The 21705-nt window shown below is 48.0% G+C and overlaps 1 protein-coding gene across 1 annotated transcript in view; it reads right to left on the reverse strand.

Moving 5' to 3' along the window:
* Positions 1-721: 721 nt before the first annotated feature.
* The window catches only part of SMC3 (structural maintenance of chromosomes 3), an 849197-nt gene continuing 828213 nt past the window's right edge, over positions 722-21705 (reverse strand). The window contains exon 29 of the mRNA XM_069239408.1: positions 722-1205. Within this exon, the coding sequence (XP_069095509.1) occupies positions 1134-1205 (72 nt within the window). The 3' untranslated portion in view covers positions 722-1133. The remainder of the gene's footprint in view (positions 1206-21705) is intronic.

A 21705-nucleotide genomic window follows, 5' to 3' on the forward strand; every position in this document is an offset into this window, starting at 1 on the left:
TAACCAACATCTGGGAATGACAATCTCTACACTTCTTAATCATGTACTTTTGGAGGGGCCATTTCCCTTGGGCACTATCAGACGTCTGAGGGATGAATTTGTCAAGTAAACTTGATTCTGTGTCAGCAGATGCAGAAAGAAAGTAACTGCCATTAGCGCGTGGGGGGAGGGGATCAGTTGCAGATACAGTGGCCACAACATCACATCTGGGGCAGATCAGATACGTATCAGCACAACATATCACCACAACGTTACTTAGTGATAGGCAAGGGAAGTGCTACTGAAAATTCTGCAGATCCAGTCTGGCGCAGAGGGGTATTAACAAGGTGAGGAATCTGCGGTTAGAAGCCTATGTAACAAATGTGCCCATCACAATTGCAGCACAGCCTGAACTCCGACATTTTGGGGACAACATTGCTAGGCACTGTGAAGGATGAGGAGAGAGTGCACCAGATCCATGTCAAAGGGTGTGGGGAAAAAAGGAAATTACATCAATGTGCCAGGATGGGCGTTTTATGGCTTCAATGATATCTCCAAGGTGTTACTTCTGGTGCAAAAATGGAGTCAAGTGTCTCCTACCTGCATGGAAGAGTTCTGAAGGTTTCATCAGAAATATCATGCTAAAACACACACATTTTCCTCATCATAATTATTGCTGTGTCGAAACAATCATACATGTAGAGAACAATTTCCTACAATTAACTGGGGAGCAAAGAAAATATACTGATAAAATCAACTGTTTAATTGAAGCAATTTAAAAAAAACACAAGGCAGTATAAATGGTAAAAGTACAATTAAATTGAAATACATAAGCACTTCTAATAAAGCTTTAAAACAATGGGACACTATACACAGGGATTTAAGGATGAAAACATTATGGAACTCCTTATAAAAACAAAGCCAACAAGCATTTTATAAAACGGCATAGCAATTTAGACATAAAATGGATGTGCAAGCTCTTCTGAAACAAACTATGCCTCTGATCCAACATTAGTTAAAATTCGAGTTTGAAAACTAATGAACAGTGAGTCCAAGTGTTCCAGGCAAATGTCCAAATCCCTTGTGAATTTGATTCCTGTAGTCTTCAAACTGTTGAAGTTGCAAACAAAAGTTGGCATTAAGTCCCATGTGCTTCAGCCGTGAGTTGTGTCATCTTCCACAAAGTCTTTTGCTTGCTCTGCTGAAATTACATCAATGTGACTCACCTAAAGCAATAGGAAAATTATCAAATTAAAAATAGAATTTCAATTTCTCAAATTTAAAACTGAGACTAGCATAATACGGATTTGTATTTTTGTATACTAGACATATAAACCACATTAAGGGTCTGATTTAGAGTTTGGCAGACGGGTTACTCCGTAACGAATATGACGAATATCCTCCCTGCTACCATAAGAAAATTCCTTTATAGCGTATGGGAATTGTAATACAGCAGACGGGATATCCATCAGGTTTGTTACTGAGTAATCCCCTCCGCCATTCTCTGAAATAGGCCCTAAGTATTTACTGAAGAACAAGTTACACAAGAGCTTTCAGTTATACATACGCAATGTCCAATAATATTGTTTGATACAGCAGAAAGTGATCCAACACTTTAAAAAAAAACAAAAAAAAACAGGAGGCTTAAGAATGAGTGGTTCAATCACACCCTACTGGCCCACTTAACCACTGAACAAATTTTGTTTTGTTCTACACACAGGTAGGACTACATATCTGAAGGTCCATTTAGGTATTACAAGAAATAACTCATCCTTGTGCTCCTTCTCCTATGACTGTGGATGCTGGGCATGTGATTTACCCTTTACATGGAATCTTATTCACATATGTTATTTTTAATGAACAAGTTACTTACCTTCTGTAATGCTCTTTCTGGTAAAGGCTATCTAGCCAGATTCCCCACCTTCTGAATCAGACTGGAGTCAGACTGGTTCTGAATACTTTATAGTCGTACCTCTGTGCACTGGTAGATGGCACCCTGCAGCTCTGCACTGATGGTGTTTTTCTCTGGAAATGATGTGCGAAGCCTACATAGGTGCCACTCCTGCAAACTGACATAAGTTGCTTTCAAGACTGTCCACACTCCCAGATGCAAAAGAAAACTGTCCCAGCCTGCGTGCAGATTCCTAGACTTGGGTTTTATTAGCGGAAAAGTCCAATCACAGAACAGGGAGGATCAGTGAGGAATCTGCAACTAGAGACTCTACCAGAAAAAGTACCACTGTTACTTAAGGAAACCAACTTATTTTTCTGATGGACTTCTAACCGCAGATGCCTCACCTTTTATATGGATACTTAAGTAGTACATAAGTAGAGGTGGGCTGTGAATGGACTCAAACTAGATAGTCCTGTAGAACCAAGTAGGTAAAATGCCTTTCTTGGCAGACCTGCCTGTCCAGACAATAGAGCTTTGTGAACGTAAGAAGAGAGGCACACGTAGCCGCCAGGCAAATGTCTAGTAGAAGGATGTGGGCTAATGCAGTGGTAGCAGCGTTTGCCCTGGTAGAATGCACACTGTCCTTTTAGAGGATATTTGTTGGCCAGTGCCCAGCAAATCTTGCGCACAATCCAGCTGAAGGTGGTGATGTTCAGGCGCACCTGAACCAGCCTCCCTTTGATGGATGGTGTAGGAAGCTGGCCTGCTGTGTGGTGAACACCTATGGTGTTGGCATCTTATGTCAGGTCCAGGCAACCCCTATTAGTGTGGTGTAGACAGTGTCTAGAAAGCCAGGGCTCTTGCAGTTGCTGGAAGGAGCCGGAGAAACAATGTTGCAAAGTAAAGTCGTCGCCAAAGTTGCAGCTTTGTTGGTTCCTGAAGAGTCCAGTTGCGGTTATAGTGGCCTGAAGTCAAAGTAAACTATGTAGATGAGTCCTGCTGGAGTTTTGCACATCGAATCTGAGGACCCACCAGCAAGGGAGCCCCTAAATAGCCCTAAAAGGGGGATTGGTCACCTTGCAAGGTGACCACCTATCATAAGGGGGCTGTGATGACACCTGCCTGACATGGCCACTCAGATGCTCCCAGGGGCGTCTTCACATCTTGGTTTCAAGATGGCAGAATCAAGTGGCTACCTGGAGGAGCTCTGGGCACCACCACTGTGGTGATGATGGACAGGGAAGTGGCCACTCCCCTTTCCTTTGTCCAGTTGGCACCAGAGCAGGGACTGAGAATCCCTGGACTGGGGCAAACCGTTTTTTGCAAGGAGTGCACCAAATGTGCCCTTCAAAGCATACCAGTGGCTTGGGGAGGCTACCCTTCCCAAGCCATGTAACACCTGTTTCTAAGGGAAGAGGGTTTTGCCTCCGTCTCCAACAGGAAATCCTTTGTTCTGCCTTCCCCTGGCTAGGAGGGCCTACCATTGGGGTGACTTAGAGTGACCTGGTGCAGTGACCTGTGGTGAAAGGGTGCACGCACCTTTTCATACAGGCTGCAATGGCAAGCCTGCAGACACATTTTGCATGGGCTTCCATGGGTGGCACAATACATACTGCAGCCCATGCGCAAAAAACCTGGTGCCGCAATGCCCTGAGTACCTAAGTACCATATAATAGGGGTTTATAAGGGAGCATAGGTATGCCAATTGTTGGGTGCACAAAGTCCTAGGCAACCAAATGTAGAGGGAGAGAGAACAATCACAATCAAATTAGCCTGTTGTCGGTATGTTTTGACTGTTCACTGGGATCCTCCTAACCAAGACTCCTGTGACTATGCTCTCTCCCTTTAAACTTGGACCACAAACACCTCACATATGGTGCCCCATTAGAAGTCCTTAGTATATAGTATCCAGGGCATTGGGGCACCAGGGGTCCTCCATGGGCTGCAGCATGCATTATGCCACCCATGGGGAGCCCATGCAAATTATCTGCAGGCTTGCCATTGCAGCCTGCGTTAAAGGGTACATGCACCCTTTTCAATCAATCAATCAGGGATTTGTAAAGCGCACTACTCGCACGTGAGGGTCTCAAGGCAGGGGGGTACAGGGGAATTATCTACCGATGGTTGTAGTCCTGCGGACACGTGGACGGGTGCGAGGGCGGCGGAGCGAGGATGCCAGGACGTGGTGTAGAAGGTGAGTCGTCTGTTGAGGTATTCTGGTCCAGAGTTGTGAAGTGCTTTGTGAGCGTGGGTGAGGCGTTTGAAGGTGATTCTCTTGTTGACTGGGAGGCAGTGCAGGTTTTTCAGGTGGTCTGTGATGTGGCAGTGGATGTCCAGGATGCAGAGGCGTTCTGGATGCGTTGCAGCCTCCTCTGGAGTTTGGCCGTGGTTCCTGAGTAGAGGGCATTGCTGTAGTCCAGTTTGCTGCTTACGATGGCTTTGGTGACTGTTCTTCTGGTTTCGGTGGGTATCCATTTGTAGCTCTTTCGGAGTATGCAGAGGGTGTTGAAGCAGGAGGAGGAGATGGCGTTAACTTGATGGATCATGGATAGTGAGGGGTCCAAGATGAGGAGCCCTTCTGAGAGTGGAAGGCCACCAGGAGCCATCCCATGCGGAGGGGGAGCCGCCGAAGATGAGGACTTCCGTCTTGTCCTTTCACTGCAGGTCACTGAACCAGGTCACTGTAAGACACCCCTATGGTAGGCCCTCCTAGCACAGAGGGCATGGTGCAGGTACCTGTGTGTGAGGGCAACCCTACATGAGTGGAGGTGTGACCACAAACTCCAGATCCATTTTCAGCGACTTCGTGAGCGTGGGGATGCCATTTACCGCGTGAACTGAACATAGGTCACTACCTATGTCAAGCTTCATAATGCGAACTCCCAACCTAGAAATGTTTAGTATCAAACATGTCGGAATCATACTCAAAAACTGTTGCCAGTATTGGAAGTAGGATTGAATACCCTCTGGGGGCTCCTTAGAGGACCCCCATATGGCTCCTACCAGCGTTCTGGGGGTTTCCGGGCAGCCCCGCTGCTGCCACCCCTCTGACAGGTTTCTGCCCTCCTACTGCTTGAACAGCTCAAGCTCAGGAAGGCAGAACAAAGGATTTCCTTTGGGAGAGGGAGGCAACACCCTCTCCCTTTGGAAATAGGTGTTACATGGCTTGGGAGGAGTAGCCTCTCCATGCCACTGGTATCCTTTGAAGGACACATTTAGTGTCCTCCTTGCATAAACCAGTCTGCACCGGTTCAGGGACCTCCAGTCCCTGCTCTGGCACAAAACTGGACAGTGGAAAGGGGAGTGACCACGCACTCCCCTGTACATCACCACCAGCTCCTCCAGAGGGTCCCGTGATTCTGCCATCTTGAATCCAAGGTGGGCAGAGGCCTCTGGTTGAGTAGCCCAGGCTTATCCAGGAGACATGCAAAACTACTGTAGTCACACAGCACTTACACACCTCACCACACACCAGGCCAGCTACCTACACAGGGATCCATCAGCTCAGCAGGAAAACAGCATTAACAGACCAGAGGGCCAAACTTGTAGAGGAAAATATTCTCTCTTCCTTTAAGACTCTACTCATTTTGACTCTATATCCAGGAGGAAAAGTTGTGAAATGTTTGTGTTTGTACGGGCATTTGAAGCGTGTATCACTAAACTTTCAGGAAAGGGGTTCTGAGAGAAAAATGTGGGGACACCTGGAGTAGGCAATGATGCCTCGCAATTTGATGACTTATTGGGGTGCCTGAAAAAGGTTTGGCCCAAGCCCCTATGAGTATATAAGTTAAAAATTCTTCACTGAAAGGAAAGCAGGGGATCACTATTTGTCTGCCGCAGTTAGAAGACTCCTATTAGGACACTAGATTTGACCTCTAAATTTGGGAACATTTGGTCATGAACATCAGCTGCCTGCCACATGACTACAGCAAAGGAGGCACTTTCCTCATTGGCAGGACCTGGAGGCGAGAAGGCCAGAATCAGGAGAGGTGTCAAGGCCACTGGCTCCCTTGTCATCATACCAGTTTCCGTTGTGGTAAGATTTGACAATTTAATCATCTGCTTTATAATTTTTGTTGTAATCTGTACCCAACAGTGAATGTAGGTGTTCTATCTTGAAGGGGAGTAAGGTAGTACTAATTGGTTTCAAGGCATCAGGCTGTAGTTTGGGAGAAGCAGAGCACTCTTAACTTGTAGAGCAAAATGTACGCCTCTGCTTCAGCATCGACCTTTCAGGAACTTAGGTCCGTAAGCTTGCCAGAGGGATTCTGAAGTGATCTGAAGAGTCGGAGTATGGGCTTGCAGAACTCTTGGATCTGCCTGTCTGTCAAAGACGGCCCTAGATACTCTGGTTGTGCTGGGACAAGTTGCAGGATGGGCTCTGACATCACCTGAATCAGGAAGTGAGATCATGAGGCACAGACTGGGAGTGCTCAAGAGTGGTGGGACAGGGTCGAGCACTGTCTGATTTCTCAATACTTTTTTTCTTCAACTTGAACTGGTTACGAGGTGGAGGATTTGGACTGGTCACAAGGTGGAGTTTTCGGATGCTTGGGGATATAAAGCTTTGCCTTGCGATCTCGTATGGCCTTCAGGTTCATCGACGTGCAGTCACTGCAGGCCTTAACGATGGCTCGACCCTAGACACTATAGGCAAAACTGATAAGGATGGCACAAACGTTTGCTTGCAACTTCCTTACAAGGTTTGAATCCCGTCATCGTGGGATGTGCCATTTCCCTTCTACGTGAGGGGTACCTCCAGATCAATGTCTGGTGGCATGGAGAAAAGGAACTAACTTCAGCTCTGGAGTGGCACCTATATAGGTCTGCACGTAATTTCTAGAGCAGAACACGGTCTGTGCAAAGCTGCACAGTGCCACCTTCCCATGTGCAGAGATACTGCTCCTAAGTTTCCAGATCCAGTCTGAAATCTGGGGAATATTCAAAAGGTGAGGAATCTGCTGTGAGAAGCCTCTATCAGAAACTTTTGTTTCCAGGGAAAACACATTGGTTCCAGACAGTGCTAGAGAAACCAAATGAAAAATTCTCCATCTGGGGAATATTCAAAAGGTGAGGAATCTGCGATGAGAAGCCTCTATCGGAAACTTTGGTTTACAGAGAAAACACATTGGTGCAGGACAGTACTAGAGAAACAAAATGAAAACAATCTCCATCTATACAGAAGATATGTGTTTCAGAAGGTCAGCTAGATTATTCGGATTCTGACCTAGAAATAGTTTCTTTCGAATTTGTTAAGGCACAAGAATCAATTCCTGAAGAGATTCTTGCTAAAATATTGAGGAAGCAAAGATCTACAGAACCACAGACAACACACCTTTTGGGGACATGCAAAACAAAACCTTGAAGCTGACAGAGTAAAAGACAAAAGCAAGGTTGCACAAACAAAAATCCTCTATTTTTACATTCCATTCAAAGAGGGTGGGGCAGAAAATAAATCCTTCAGGTCTCGATTAAAACACACCAGGAAGGGATATAAAAACTAGGTGACAAATTCAAGTTCCTGAGAAAAGGACACCAGAAAGGAGTTACCCAAATAAACAAGTTACTTATCTTTGCTAACATCTTTTCTGGTACACACTATTCTAGCTGAAGATTATTTACCTTAAAATTATCTCAGGTGTCAGACTAGATCTGGAAATTTTTTCCTGAGCAGTACCCCTGCGCAAAAGTAGGTGGCGTTGTTTGACTCTGTGCACATCATCTGCGTCATCCACATCTAATGCGATGTCCATGGCACATATAGTCAGTGTGCAAACTTCAGTTTTCTTTTCACGACTTTCTATGCCAGAAGCATGGAGCCATGTACTACATCGACCACTTGTGTGGATAACTGTGGCTCTGAAAAGGATACAGTCCTATCACTAGAAATCCGTTCGCACAGCAGGAAGGAAGATAGGTCGGTAAGGAATCTGTGCAGCTAGGTGTAGTCTTTACCAGATAAGATGTTCCTGAAGTTAAGTATCTTGCTCATCTGATAGAGAATTCTAGTTGCAGAGTCAGTCGAGGAAGTCCTGCAGGACCGAACTGGCAAAATACTTGTCATGATAGAGCAGACTGTCCAGGCAATAATGTTAAGTAAATGTGTGCAGGGACGCCCATGTTGTTGTCTGGAAGATAGATATCCAGGCCTGGAACTCCGGGTGCTAACACAATGTTAGCAGCTTAGGCTCTGGTAGAATTAGCACGCAAGCCCTGAGGGGTTGCTTCTTGGCCAATGAGTATCAGATTTTAATTAAGAGCACGACCGGATATGGTCCGTTTCTGCACAGCACAACCCATTTTTCAAGTCAGACACACCCTGGTTGTCCACCCAGAACTCTTGTGTGCAGTCAAGGTAGAACGCCGCTCAGGGTCCACAGATGTAGACGTTCCTCATCCTTTGAAGGGTGAAGTGCAGCATAGAAAGCAGGTGAAGTGAAAGACTGACCTACATGAAAAGACGTGACTACCTTTAGGGAAAAGAGGAGGCCTGTGTGCGAAGCACCACTCTGTCAGGATGTATGAATAAGTAAGGAGGCTTAAATGACCAAGTCTGCAGCTCGCCAACTTGACGGGCATATGTTATGGCCACAAGGAAAGCCGTTTTGATGGTGAGTAACTACAGAAGACAATTGTGAAGTGACTCACAAGGAGCGCACATTAAAAATTTAAGAACCAGATTTAAGCCCCACTGAGGCACAATAAAACGAAAAGGTGTATGTACAATAGGAGATTTGAAAAGAGAGGGTTGATCAGGTAATCTGAGAATTCAGAAAGATAGCCCTTTAGAGTGCCCAAAGTAAAGCCCTGCTGGGCAACAGACAGAATAAAGAAAATAACCTGAAGAAGAGGGGTAGAAATGGGGGGAGGGTCCAACATTTCTGGTCGAAAACCAAGCCACAAATTCTTTCCACAGGCAGGCATATACTGCCTAAATAGAGGAACACATTGGCTGCCAAAATAACATCACAGACTTTACGAGGAAGGCCAAAGGCTGTCAATTGCCGCCTCTCAATCTCCACGCAGTAAGGTGGAGACTGGACAGGTTTGGGTGGAGAACCCTTCCCTGCTGCTGTGACAGAAGATCCTCCCTAAGGGGCAGCCTGATCAGAGGATCGATGGCCATGCTCTGTAGCTTGGGATACCAGATTCTCCATGCCCAGTCCAGAGCTACCGAAATGACTTGGGCCAGATCTAACAAGTTACTTACCTTCGGTAACGCCTTACCTGGTAGAGACATATTCTAGTTGCAGATTGCTTAGCTTAGAATTTCCCCAGACGTCAGTCAGGATCCGGTGATTTTTCTCAAGCACTATCCCTGCCCACTGTCAGGTGGCATTGGTAAGCTCCACATCCGAGCTGGATAGGATGTTGTGGGGCCACCCGCAACACTGACGCCAGTTTCTTTTCACGACTTTCCATGTCAGAAGTACAGAGCCATGAACAACACGGGCCACTGGGCACTGAAAAGGATGTCCACGTTTCTAGAAATCAGTTTGGAGAATGGGGAGGATGGGTGGGTTGGTAAGGAATCTGGAACTAGAATATGTCTCTCGCAGATAAGGCATTACCGAAGGTAAGTACCTTGTTCATCTGAAAGTGACTTCTAGTTGCAGATTCCCTACCTCAGAATAGGTACCCAGTCAATACCATCCCCGGAGGGTCTGCAAGCCAAGATCATATTAGGAAGTCCTGCAGGACCGAACAAGCAAAGTACCCATCCCATGGGACCTGACTGTCTAGGCTGTAGTGTTTGGTAAACATGTGCAGGGCTGCCCACATATCTGTCAGATGTCCAGGACTGGCACTCTGTATGCTAACGCAGTGGTTGCAGCTGTCGCTCTGGAAGAATGAATGCGCCAACCCTCAGGGGTTTGCTTTTTAGCCAATGCTCAGCACATTTTAATGCAGAGAACAACCCATCTAGAGATGGTTCACTTCTGCACTGCCTGACCTTTCTTTGCACCCACATACCCAACAAAGAGTTTATCATCCATGTGGAACTCTTTGGTACGATCAAGGTAGAATGCTAACCCTCTTTTTGGGTCCAGGCGGTGGAGTCTCTCCTCTTCCTGCATAAAAAGTAGGCAAGGTGATGGACTGGCCTACATGAAGGGGTCATGACCACTTTTGGTAAAAAAAAAGAAGCCCTGGTGCGAAGCACCATTATGTCAGGAAATATGGAAAGGTAAGGTGGCTCAGAAGGCAATGCCTGCAGCTCACTCACCCTACAGGCAGATGTGATGTCCACAAAGAAGGCTGTTTTTAACGTCCGAAGCCTGAGAGTTATGAAGTGACTCGAAAGAAGCGCATATTAAGAAAGAAAGAAACAGATTCAAATACCAATGGCGATGGAGGAAACTTATGGGTAAGACTTAAGGAATCGACAATAGGAGATTCAAACAAACTGGGTTGGCCAGGTAATCTCAGAAAAGCAGAGACAGCAGACAGATAACTTTTGAGGGTGCCCAAAGAAAAGCCCTACTGGGCCAAAGAAAGTATAAACAAAAGGACCCCCGGAACAGAGGCAGAGAGGGGGTCAGACTTGTCTGTGCACCATGCCACAAATGTATTCCATCTACAGGTGTGTTTTAGTGGAGGGATGCCTGGCTACCAATATATAACATCATAGACTTCGGGTGCAAGGTCAAAAGCTATAAACTGCTGCTGCTCAATCTCCATGCAAGAAGGCAAAGACTGAACAGGTTTGGGTGTAGAACCCTCACCTGCTGATGCGACAGAAGATCCTCCTGAAAGGGCAGTCTGATCGGAAGATCGGCATGCTAAATGTCAGAATCTTCGTGCCCAGTCTGGCACCACAAGGATTACTTGGGCCCGATCGTTCTTGATCTTCTTGAGAACTCTAGGCAGAAAGGCGTACAGGAGGCCTGAGCTCCACTGAAGACGAAAAGAGTCACTGAGCAAGTGCTGCCTTGGAAACTCCAACATGCAAAACTGCTGACATTGCATGTTCTCTGCAGAGGCGAACAGAACTAATGGTTCTCCCCACTGCTGAAAGAGACCTTGCACCACCTCCGGATGGAGATGTCATTCATGATCGACCAGGCATTGACCGCTGAGTTTGTCCGCTCTGGTGTTCAGTGAGCCCACAAGGTGTTGAATCTCCAGGTAAACGCCCTGATGTTCCAGTCATGTCCAGAGGTGCAGATCCTCTTGACAAACAGTCCACGACCCCCAACACCCACCCCCCGGTTGTTGCAATACCACATGGTGGTCGGTGATCTCTGCCTCTCCCATGTGGCTGCCTTATCCCAGGAGTGACGCATCTGTCAGTACTGTCAGATCTTGTTGGAGAAGGAAGAGGGATCTGCCTCTGACCCAACTGCAGGTCAAAAGCCACCACTGCAGATCTTGCAAAGTTCCCTCCGAGATATGGACCATATCAGAGAGATTTTCCTGATGCTGCGCCCACTGGAACTTAAGGTCCCACTGCAGAGCCCGCATATGCCATCTTGCATGCGTAACCTGCAGGAGGATGCAGGAGGCCCTGAGGCCCAGCAGCCTCTGAGTCAATCTTACAGAAATCCAGGAGAGAGGCTGAAGCATTGGTATCATAGCCTGAATATTCTGGACTCATTTCTCTGGGGGATACAGCTCTGATGAAGGGGAGCGTATGAGAGGGAGGTCAGGTGTGACTTCAACACGTTTATAGTGAGCTCCAGTGAATGCAGAATATCAGCCCTAGTCTTGAGGTGGGAGATAACAGCATGGCGGCGAGCGCGTCTGCAACAGCAAGTCATCGAGACAGGGGGAAGACTGATATCACTGACCTCCACAGATAATCTGCAACCAACACCATCACCTTGGTGAACACTCGAGGGGCACTGATAAGGCCAAAGAGGAGCACAGTGAACTGAACGTGCTTGTGGCCTACCGTGAACTGCAAGTAATGTCTGTGAGCAGGCAGGATGGGGGATGAACAAGTTGGAAATGGCACCACCATGAGCGTCAGCACTGGGACCGATGCCAGCAAAGGTCGAGCTGGTACGACCGCTGCCAGTCCAGATCCAGGACTGGATCCCCGACGGCCCACTGGCACCCTGATGGGGCCTCTACTGACCCCACAGGGCCCAAAGTTGTTTCAGCAAGGTTGGATGCCCAAAAATGAGGCACATATTCTCATAAAATTCTTTCAGTTGGGCAGGGATCACTCCGACTCTCATAAATTTGGAGAGGCGTGGAATGGGCCCAGGCTCTGAAGAATGACACCTAGAATGACAATGCTCTGTTGTCATGCCAGCCGACGGACGAGGAGAAGTCAAAGAGCTCTTTCACTTCTCACTTTTTCTTGTGCCTTGACCTAGCTGATCGCCCCGAGGACTTTGAGTAGGACAACAACTTCTGACTCCGCAGCTGGTCTCGGGACCTTCCTTTCGACCAAGACTTCTACCTGTGTGCAGTCACGTGTCGGGCCACCATCAGCTTTAGGGACTGCTCCCTCAAAGCCTTTCGGATGCACGGCCCGGCACTTGGAGCACGACTTCAGCTCGTGGTCGCTCAACGAAGTTGGCTCTCTATGTAGTGCACTAAAATGAAGTACGCTGTGCAGACAGTCCAGTGGATCCCCAATTGTTATTGCAGAGGCAAAATTATGTAGGACTAATGCTCTATTTTGTGGTAGCGTGTGCGAGCAGTTAGGCTTATCAGAGGTTAGTGCTAAGCATTTGCTGTACTGACAGACAATTAATGAGACACACAGTCAAAGAATAAATCCAAGAGCAATTTAGAAAAATAACATTTCTTTTTATATATGTTTTAAACCCAATAACTTTGTAATCAGGTAAGTACATTTTCAAGCATTAATACTTTGCAGATTAAAAAAAATCAACACTTTTACAGTTCAGCAATGTTAACCTATTGGAGGAAAACAAGAATGCAATTTTGCTGTTAAGTACACAACTTACAAATCCAGTATTCAGGGATTTAGGTCAACACCAGGCAAGGTTCAAATTAGTACCAAGAATGCACCCACATCGGCACAGGGGCGGCCGGGTGCAGAGGTCAAATTCAAAGTTGGGTGCCCAATGTTAACCAATGGAGACTAGCAGTGAACAAAGATGCGCTGCCCAAGGGTGAGTAAAGCAGTGTCAAGGGTTGATCTCCTGTGGTTGAGGTAAGTACAAGTGGGAGCCACAAGGCAGTACAAAACTTACACCCTCAGCGGCACAGGGCAACCAGGTGCAGAGTGCCAACACAGCGTCAGGTGCCCTATGCTAACTAAAGGGGGGTATCAGTTGTGGAAAAGGGCTACAGGTTCGGGCCAGGAGGCTGAATGAAGAAAACCCAAAGCTGCCCAGGTAAGTTCTGATAAGGGACGTAGGGACACATACGGTCCAGCTCCCCAAGGCCCAAGGGCTTGCGGTGGGGTAGTGTGGGTGAGCAGTTAGGCTGTTGAGAGGGTAGAGATACGCATTTGTTGTGCCCACAGAGGCATAAATGACACACACACTCAAAGAATGAATCTGAGACCAATTTAGGAAAATAACATTTTTTGAACATATGTTTCAAACCCAAGAACTTCATAATCAGGTAAGTCGATTTTCAAGCATACTTTGTAGTTTCAAAAATCAACACAGTGCAATTTTTGAGTTTAGTAACGTTAACCTAAGGGAGGAAAACAAGAAAGCAGTTTGGCAGGGCAAGTACACGACATACAAATTGATTCTTCAGGGTTTTAGGTCAACACTAGGCAAGGTTCACTGGAGTCGGGTGACCAATGTAAAGCAATGGAGACTGGGGGGCGAATGAAGATGCGCTGCTCATGGGTAAGTACAGTGGTAGCAGGGGGTCGATCTCCTGGGGTTGAAGTAAATACAAGGGGCCCACGGGCAGCCGGGTGCAGAGTGCCAACACAGCAACAGATGACCAACATTAACCAAAGCACTCAGAATCGCTGGGAAAACTTCACAGGGCCGGTGGGCTGCTCGGACTCTGGCTGCGGGCATCAGATACACAGGTGGGTCCAGAGGCAGGTTTGCAGTTTCTCAGGGCAGAGTTATTTTTCTTTTAAAGTTGGTTTCTTCTTAAACAGGCCAGCTGTTCTCAGGAGATCTTGTTCTTTGTCAAAGGCAGCCAGTCCTTCCAAAGATTTGGAGGTCCTTGAGGTGCAGGACAGGTCGTCGAGGGTTGCAGACAGGCCGGTACACCTGGGGTAAAGTCAGTTGGAGTCTGTAGTCTTCTCTGCAGGTGCCACTCTGTAGTGTCCTGCTTTTCTCACGTCATCAGGAATCTGAGTTCTAGAGTTCATGGATGCCCTCTAAGTACTCAATTTAGGGTTATTACAGGGAGTGCCAGGCGGTAACCAATGTCCTGACCATCTTTAGGGTATCTACACCCTTCTTAGGACCACTTCCGGTGGGAAGGGGGCATAACCCTAAGATGGAGGAATTTAAAAAGTAGTTTCCACTTCAGCTCGTCCACCTTAGGGGTGGGGCTGGGATGAAGTGGGCACTTAATCTAACCTCAGGGACCCAGAACTCTGTTTAAGGTGGCTGCACTGGTTTCGACCAGGCAGTGTCCACACTAGGAGTTGGTAGGTTTTCAGGGAGCACCTCTAAGGTGCCCTCCGAGTGCATGCATTAATAGATCCACCACAGGATTCAGTGAGGGTTGATTAATATGAGATGTTTGATACCAAACATCCCTGTCTTCAGTGAAGCCATCTTGTAGCTGGGAAACCTGTAATGACCAGTGTCCAGCACATGCACTTAAAAAGGCTACTCTGTTCTCTTACTATGAGCCTCGACAAAGACATAGCAGGGGCATATCTGCTCACGCAGGTATGCCCTCACATGTAATATAATGTACCCTGCCTTTAGGGCTGGAAGGCCTGCTAGAGAGGTGACTTACATATACTGCATGCAGTGTAAATGGGAGAGCGCACAAATGGTGTGTGCCATGTTGTGTTGTAATATTAGTTCTGTACTAGGACACGCATCCTACACTTAGTGAGAGGGTCCCCGAGGGTAGCACAATTCGTGCTGCAGCACTCAGGGGCCTTCATTTAGCACCCTATGCCCTAGGTATCATTTAATAGGGACTTATAGTGGTAGCTAAAGGTTTCACCAATTGCGAAAAACAAATGCGCAGTATTGGGGGGAAAAGAGATCTGGCACTGGGAACCTGTTAAGCATGTATCTAGTGCACTAAGTCGAAACTGCACCAGAAACCAGGCAAAAATGTGCATGTGTGTATAGGATGCTGGCCCAATGCATGGTGGACACCTATGACGTTACACCTTATAGTGGGTCTAGGCAACCCTTATTAGATAGCGTTACAGTGTCCAGATAGCCAGGGCTATCTAGTGGTAGCTGTTGTGAGCAGCCAAGGCTTATTTAGGAGGAGTGTGAAGCACTTGGAATACCACAGCAGTCTCACAGTAACTTATCACACATAAGGAACCACACAGTGTTGCAAAAATAAAGGTACTTTATTACAAGGACACCAAACTAGATTACTATAAGCTAACCCCCCTCTGGAGGTAAGTATACACAAATTATACACAGATAAGTATTGAGAAATAGCATAAAATAGCAAGTGTCCTGTAGGGGGGCCAAACCCTATACTAAAAAAGTGGAATGAGAGAATGGGTTTCCCCCATCAGAGGATATGGAGTATTTAGCCAAGGGCTGGGGGAGAGTGGAACCCCAAGAGATATGTATCTAGAAGACCCTCAGTGACCAGCAGAGGAGAGGTAAATGACCTGGTTGTCCCATAGGCTAAAATATGGACTCATGAATGGAATATTGCAAAAGCAGGTCCAGGCTGTGGAATCCAACTGTGCATTCTGGATGAAGAGGACCTGCAAAAGAAGGAGACAGAGTCCAGTCCACGCAGGAGTGTCCAGGTGGGACAGGAGGAAAGGCCCACATTCTCTGGGTAAAGATCTGGGTCAATGGTGATGGAGTAAGTCCATCTGCGGAGCCCAGGAGCTGCAGTGACATCCCTGATGTCACCTAGGAGCTGTCCCTTGCCGGTCGCAGACGGGTCAGTGGTCAGGAGGACCACCAACAAGTACTGAAGAGGACCAGCAAGGTCCTGGGGACTCAAACCTTGGAGGGGAGTCCGGGATGACCCTCAGAAGAGAGGAGAGCCAGCAGAGGCAGTTGCAGCTCCTCAAGCAACCCACTAGCAGCAGGCACAGTGAGGCCCATGCAGCACACCTGAAGAGGAGTCCCACGTCGCTGAAGCAGCAGATAGGAGACTGTCATTGCAGAGTTGCTCAGGGCCAGGGCTACTTTGAGCCTGAAGATCCCTTGGAGCGGGAGTCAACAAGCCTTGGTTTCTGCAAAAGTCATGGTGCACAGTGGTTCTGTCCTGGAGGAAGAGGCAAGGACTCACTGTCTCTCAAGTTGGAGAGAAGGCAGAGAGGACCCAGAGGACCTCGCAGAACCACCATCTGTAGTGGAGAATCTTTGCAGGTCCAAAGGACAGCAAAGCCAGACGTCATTGCCTTCGGTGCCTGCGGATGCAGGGGAGGGACTCTTTCACTGCAAGGGAGATTCCGTCTTGTTTCTTTGCTTCAGCTGAAGTCCTGCCGACCCCAGAGGATGTAAAGTCATGGAAATGTTGCAAATTGCTGACAGGAGCAGCGGAAACGATGTTGCAAGGTGAGGTGGTCTTGGTGTTGCAATCTTGTTCAGTTCCGGTGGCCAGGAGCAGAAGTTGTTTTTGCAGAGTCCCTGAATGGCACAAAAAGGGGCTTGGTCACTCTTTGAGGTGACCACCTATCAGAGGGGTGTCACTGACGACAGCTACCTAAACTGACCAGTCAAATGCTCGAAGGGGCATCTGCACATCTTGTTTCCAACATGGCAGAATCAAGTGGCCACCTGGGGGAGCTCTGGGCACCACCCCTAGGTTGGCGATGGATAGGGGAGTGGTCACACAAACCTGATTTTGCAAAGGGGGCACAAAATGTGCCCTTCAAAGCAACCCGTTGGCGTGGGAAGCCTACCCCTCCCAGGCCAGTAACAACTGTTTCCAAAGGGAGAGGAGGTTGCACCCCCTTCTCCCACATGAAATCCTTTGTTCTGGCTTTCCCTGCGCTTCAACTGGTCAAGCAGTAGGGAAAGCCACAACAAAGGATTTCATGTGGGAGAGCAGCAGGAGGGCATAATCCTGTCTGAGGGGATGCAGCAGCGTGGGCTGCTTCCAGGCCCTGAAAGACTAGTAGGAGCAGTACAGGGGCTGGGGGGGGGGGGGGGGGTCCTGTAAGGAGCCCCCACAATGCATGGAATCATGCCACAAATACTGGCATGGGATAAGATTCCGAAATGTTTGATACCAAACATGCCTAGTTTTGCAGTTACCATTATGTAGCTGCGCCACAGGTGGCCAGTACCAAGCTAAAATGGCTTCCCCACACTGAATAGGGGCACCTCTGCTTATGCAGGGGTGCCCCCCCACACAAGGACCTGCACCCTGCCCTGGGGCTAGAAGGGCCTACAATAAGGTTGACTCAGTGACCTGGTGCACTGACTGGCAGTAAAAGGGTGCATGCACCTTTTCACACAGGCTGCAAATGGCAGGCCTGCAGACAGTTTGCTGGGTCTCCCATGGGTGGCATAATACATGCTGCAGAATATGGGGGACCCATGGTGTACCAATGCCCTTGGTTCCTAAGTACCATATACTAGGGACTTACAGGGGTACACCAGTATGCCAATTGTGGGATGTAAGAAGTACCAAAGCAACTAAATTTGCAGGAGACGGCACAATCACTGGGGTCGTGGTTAGCAGCATCCCAGTGAAAACAGTGTAAGCACGACACCAGGCAAAAAGTGGGAGCAACTATGCCAGAAAGAAGGGAATTTCCTACAGGTTGACCATGTCAAACGAGGCACCTTCCTACTGTTGCGCTCCAGACACCACAAGCACACGAGATGCGGATCTGTCACCGGCATCGCCTGATGACAGGAACCACAGGGCTTGAAATCAGACTTCCTAGACAAAATGCCTGGACACACCATGAGTCATCTAAAAAAATAAGTTTGGCAAAAAGTAGAAAAAAAAAATCAAAAAGCGACTCAGGTAGCTATCCTCAGATCAGCGCTGGCTAGTGTGGAAAGAATAGCACTGACATTGCGGCGCTTAGATGGCGCCTTTATAGGAACCACAACATTGTTTTTGGCGTGGATGACAGAGCTGAACAATGCCACCTACCAGCTCGTAGCGGTACTGCTCATGAAAACCTTCTGGATCCAGTCTGACACCTGGGGGGAATTCAAAGGTAAGGGATGGGCAGCTAGAAGTCTTTCAGATTTAACATACCAAATCAGCAAATTCAAGAGGTGAACATCCAGGATGGGCCTCAGACTTCTGTCCTTACTGGGAGCTAATAAGTCAATAGATGACTTTCTTTTAAGGGCAACACTTCTATGACCTCTCTGCTCAGAAGAGCAAGAACCTTTTGCTCCAACAACCTCTGCCATTGCCAGACAGCAAACCCTGACAAAAGCAGGGTGGTCAAGAGGGGAAGATAGGTGGGGGAGTGTCAGCCATAATCCTTACATTTGAGTTGCATTACACAGGGATCGAACGTTATCTCACAGCTGGTGGAGAAATGGGAGACCCTGTCCTCCAGCTGAGGATAGCCATGTAAAGGAGGTGAGGGAGTTTCAAAGATGTTCAGAAGCTGTAGATGCAGTAGAAGATGGCGGAGACCGCAGGGTCTGCTCTGCCCGGCATCCTTAAGACACCCTCCCATTCTAAACGAACAAGATACTTTCCTTTGGCAACGCCGTATCTGGTAGAGACAGTCTAGTTGCGGACTCCTTATCATGTGAATTTCCCCAGGCGGCAGTCTGGATCAGGAGATTTTTCTCGAGCAGTAACCCTGTGTGTCATTAGGAGGTGTAGATCTGCTCTGCGGATATGATGTTATGGTTCTTATATAGGCACCAACCCGGAGCGCTGATGTCAGTTTCTTTTCACAATTTTCCAAGCCACAAGTGCAGAACCATGAAGAACACTGACCACTGGTGCATCAAAACTAATATCGTACACAGTAGGAGATAGTGTTGAGGTCACACGCTTGCCTCTATTATCCTTCCAACAAACAAAAATATGTGTGGTATCCAAACAAAAGACAGATTCTGGACTCAAAAGCCCTTTTTTTCCTGGTTATCCTACCTATTTAAGTACTCTACTGGAATCCCTAATGCCCTGAATGGGAGTCACTGTCCCTAGAAATCAGCTTTCAGAGCGGAGAGGATGACTCAGTAAGCAATCTGCAACTAAAATATGTCTCTACCAGATAAGGAGTTACTGAAGGTAAGTAACTTGTACATCTGATAGAAACATCTTGTATTGGTGAACTCACACTGATGCCAGTGTTAGATTCACCAATACATGCACTTGGAGAGGGCACCCTATAGGTGCCCACTGAAAACCTACCAACTACTAGTGTGTCAACTGACTGGTCCTGACCAGTTCAGCCACCTTAGCCACGTTTCTGACCCCCTAAGGTGAAAGCAAGCACTCTTGTGGGCCAGAGACAAAAGCCTGAAATGGGCAGGGGTGTTAACACCACCTCCAGGCAGGATGAACATTCCAGGGTGGGAAGCTTCAAAGGCCTAGCCACCTTTGCAATGTGACCCAGGTGTCTCAACTTTTAGTGGCAAGACAGGCAGGAAAATTAAGTAGATTAGGAGGTGTGCCCACTTCATGCCAGTCCCACCCCTGAGGTGGCAGAGCTGAAGAGGACACCTCTTTTAACATTTCTCCATATTGGTTTGGAAGGAAGTAGGCCACTAGGGTCAAGGTTATGCCCAATTCCCAATGTAAGTGGTCATGCAAAGGGTGTAATCACCATAAAGGTGGGCAACCCAATGGCTGCAACTTAGCACTCCCTGTAACGCCCCTGGTATCCTTGAACACCAGAACTCAGATTCTGACGACCTATGAAGAAAAGGGCAAAGAAGAGACACACCTGGAGAAGAGGAGAAGCAGCAGCAGCAGACCTGGTACCAACCCCGCTGGCCGGTCTGCACTCCTTGACAGACTCTGCACCAGAATAGCCATGTCAGCTAAACCTCCAGAAACCTGGGAGGAATGCCTGCCTTAAAAAAAGACCCAAGTTTCCCCATTGAGCAGCAGACGTGCTCTCCACCCAACTATAAAGAAAGGACTCTGCAACCTCCGGAAACGCAAAGACCCTATGTCTGAAGTCACCACTGCCCCCGCCATCACCGAATAAGTGGGAGTGGAACTTCAATGCCAGCAAGGTCCCCCAGCAGTCCAGAGTCTGAGTCGATCGTGGTTTCACCCCTCCTGGACTTCCTAAAGCTGCCTGTGGCCTCTGCACGCAGGCCCCCTTTCCCACAGCTGCTGTGGTGGGAAAAACCCAACACCTAAATCAACCACTGCAGCCAATGTTGCTGGACCGAGTTGAAGTGGACCCCTGGTGTCAACTATGTCCCCTGGCTCTCCTGAGCTCGATCCACTGTGGTTTTTCTCCTCCTGGACTCCACGACGACGCCTGCAGCCTCAGACCACAGGGCCCCCTGCAGCTGCTGTGGTGAGGAAAACAAAACACCTAAAGCAACCACTGCCGTCGTTGCCGCCGGCCCGAGTTGAAGTGGACCCCTGGTGTCAACAATGTCTCCTGAGCTCGAGTCCACTAAGGTTTCACCCCTCCTGGACTCCACAACTATGCCTGCAGGCTCAGACCATAGGACCAACCCTTCCTCCCAAACTGCGAGTGCTCCAGGGCAATGAAACCTGACACCAAATGACACCCCTGCACCTGTCACCCCTGGGTCCTGGTGAAGAGGACCAAAGCTGTACCTATGTTCCTGAGCACACAATGTTTGCAGCTTACCTGTTGGTTGTCCCCAACTGGCAAGCCAGCCACAGCCTGTAGCCTAAATCCACAGAGACCAATCCTCATTGAAATACATTGGGCACCTGACACGTACTGCACCTGGCTGCCCAAGTGGTGCCTGGAGTGGCCTGTTGGTGTGGCCCTGTTTGCTGAATGTGTTTTCCTTCAATAAGTTAACACTGGAGAACTGAGAAATTGTTGATTTTTGCCACTAAAATGTATTTATCCTTAAATATGTACTTACCTAACAATTAAATTCTTGGGATCAAAGTATATATAAAAAGTGCTATTTTTCTAAATTTCTCTTGAATTTATTCTTTGAGTGTATGTCTCATTTATTGCCTCCTGTAATGACGTCAGCGCACAATCGCGCTCTGACCTCATTACCCACTGCTGGTCGCACTGGAAGCCATTTGCTTCCAGTGCGATCACAGGAGAAACAGGTAAGTTTCTCCTCCGGCGGGTGGGGGGTTTGGGCCAAAGAGGCACCAGGGGAAAGGAAAGGCTTTTCCTTTCCCCCGGTGTCTCTTTGAGCATTCCTGCTGCCCGATCGCATTGCGATCGGGCAGCAGGAATGCCCACTAGACGACAGGGATTTTTTTTATTTTGATTGAAATGTTTGTGTTTGGGAGCGGCCCCTTGGGCAAGAGTTGCTCCCTTTTGGGGGCATGTTTATGTTGGCCATTTCTGCCCCCCAATAGGGGCAGATCGGCCTGTTATTTTTAGGCCGATGGGGGCAGAATCCACTAGACGCCAGGGATTTTTTTTTTTTCCTAATTTTTTAATGTTTGTGTTTGGGAGCGCCCACTTGGGCAAGGGTCGCTCAGGGGAATGTTTCCTGTGGCCATTTCTGCCCCCCTTGGGGGCAGATCGGCCTATTATTTTTAGGCTGATCAGCCCCCCTTGGGGGCAGAAGCCACTTAGACACCAGGGATAGTGTGTGTGTGTGTTTTAGTGGGGGGAGGGGGTGCAACCCCTTGGGGAC

The sequence above is a fragment of the Pleurodeles waltl genome, chromosome 6 (assembly GCF_031143425.1).
Source record: "Pleurodeles waltl isolate 20211129_DDA chromosome 6, aPleWal1.hap1.20221129, whole genome shotgun sequence".
Classification (NCBI taxonomy): Eukaryota; Metazoa; Chordata; class Amphibia; order Caudata; family Salamandridae; genus Pleurodeles; species Pleurodeles waltl.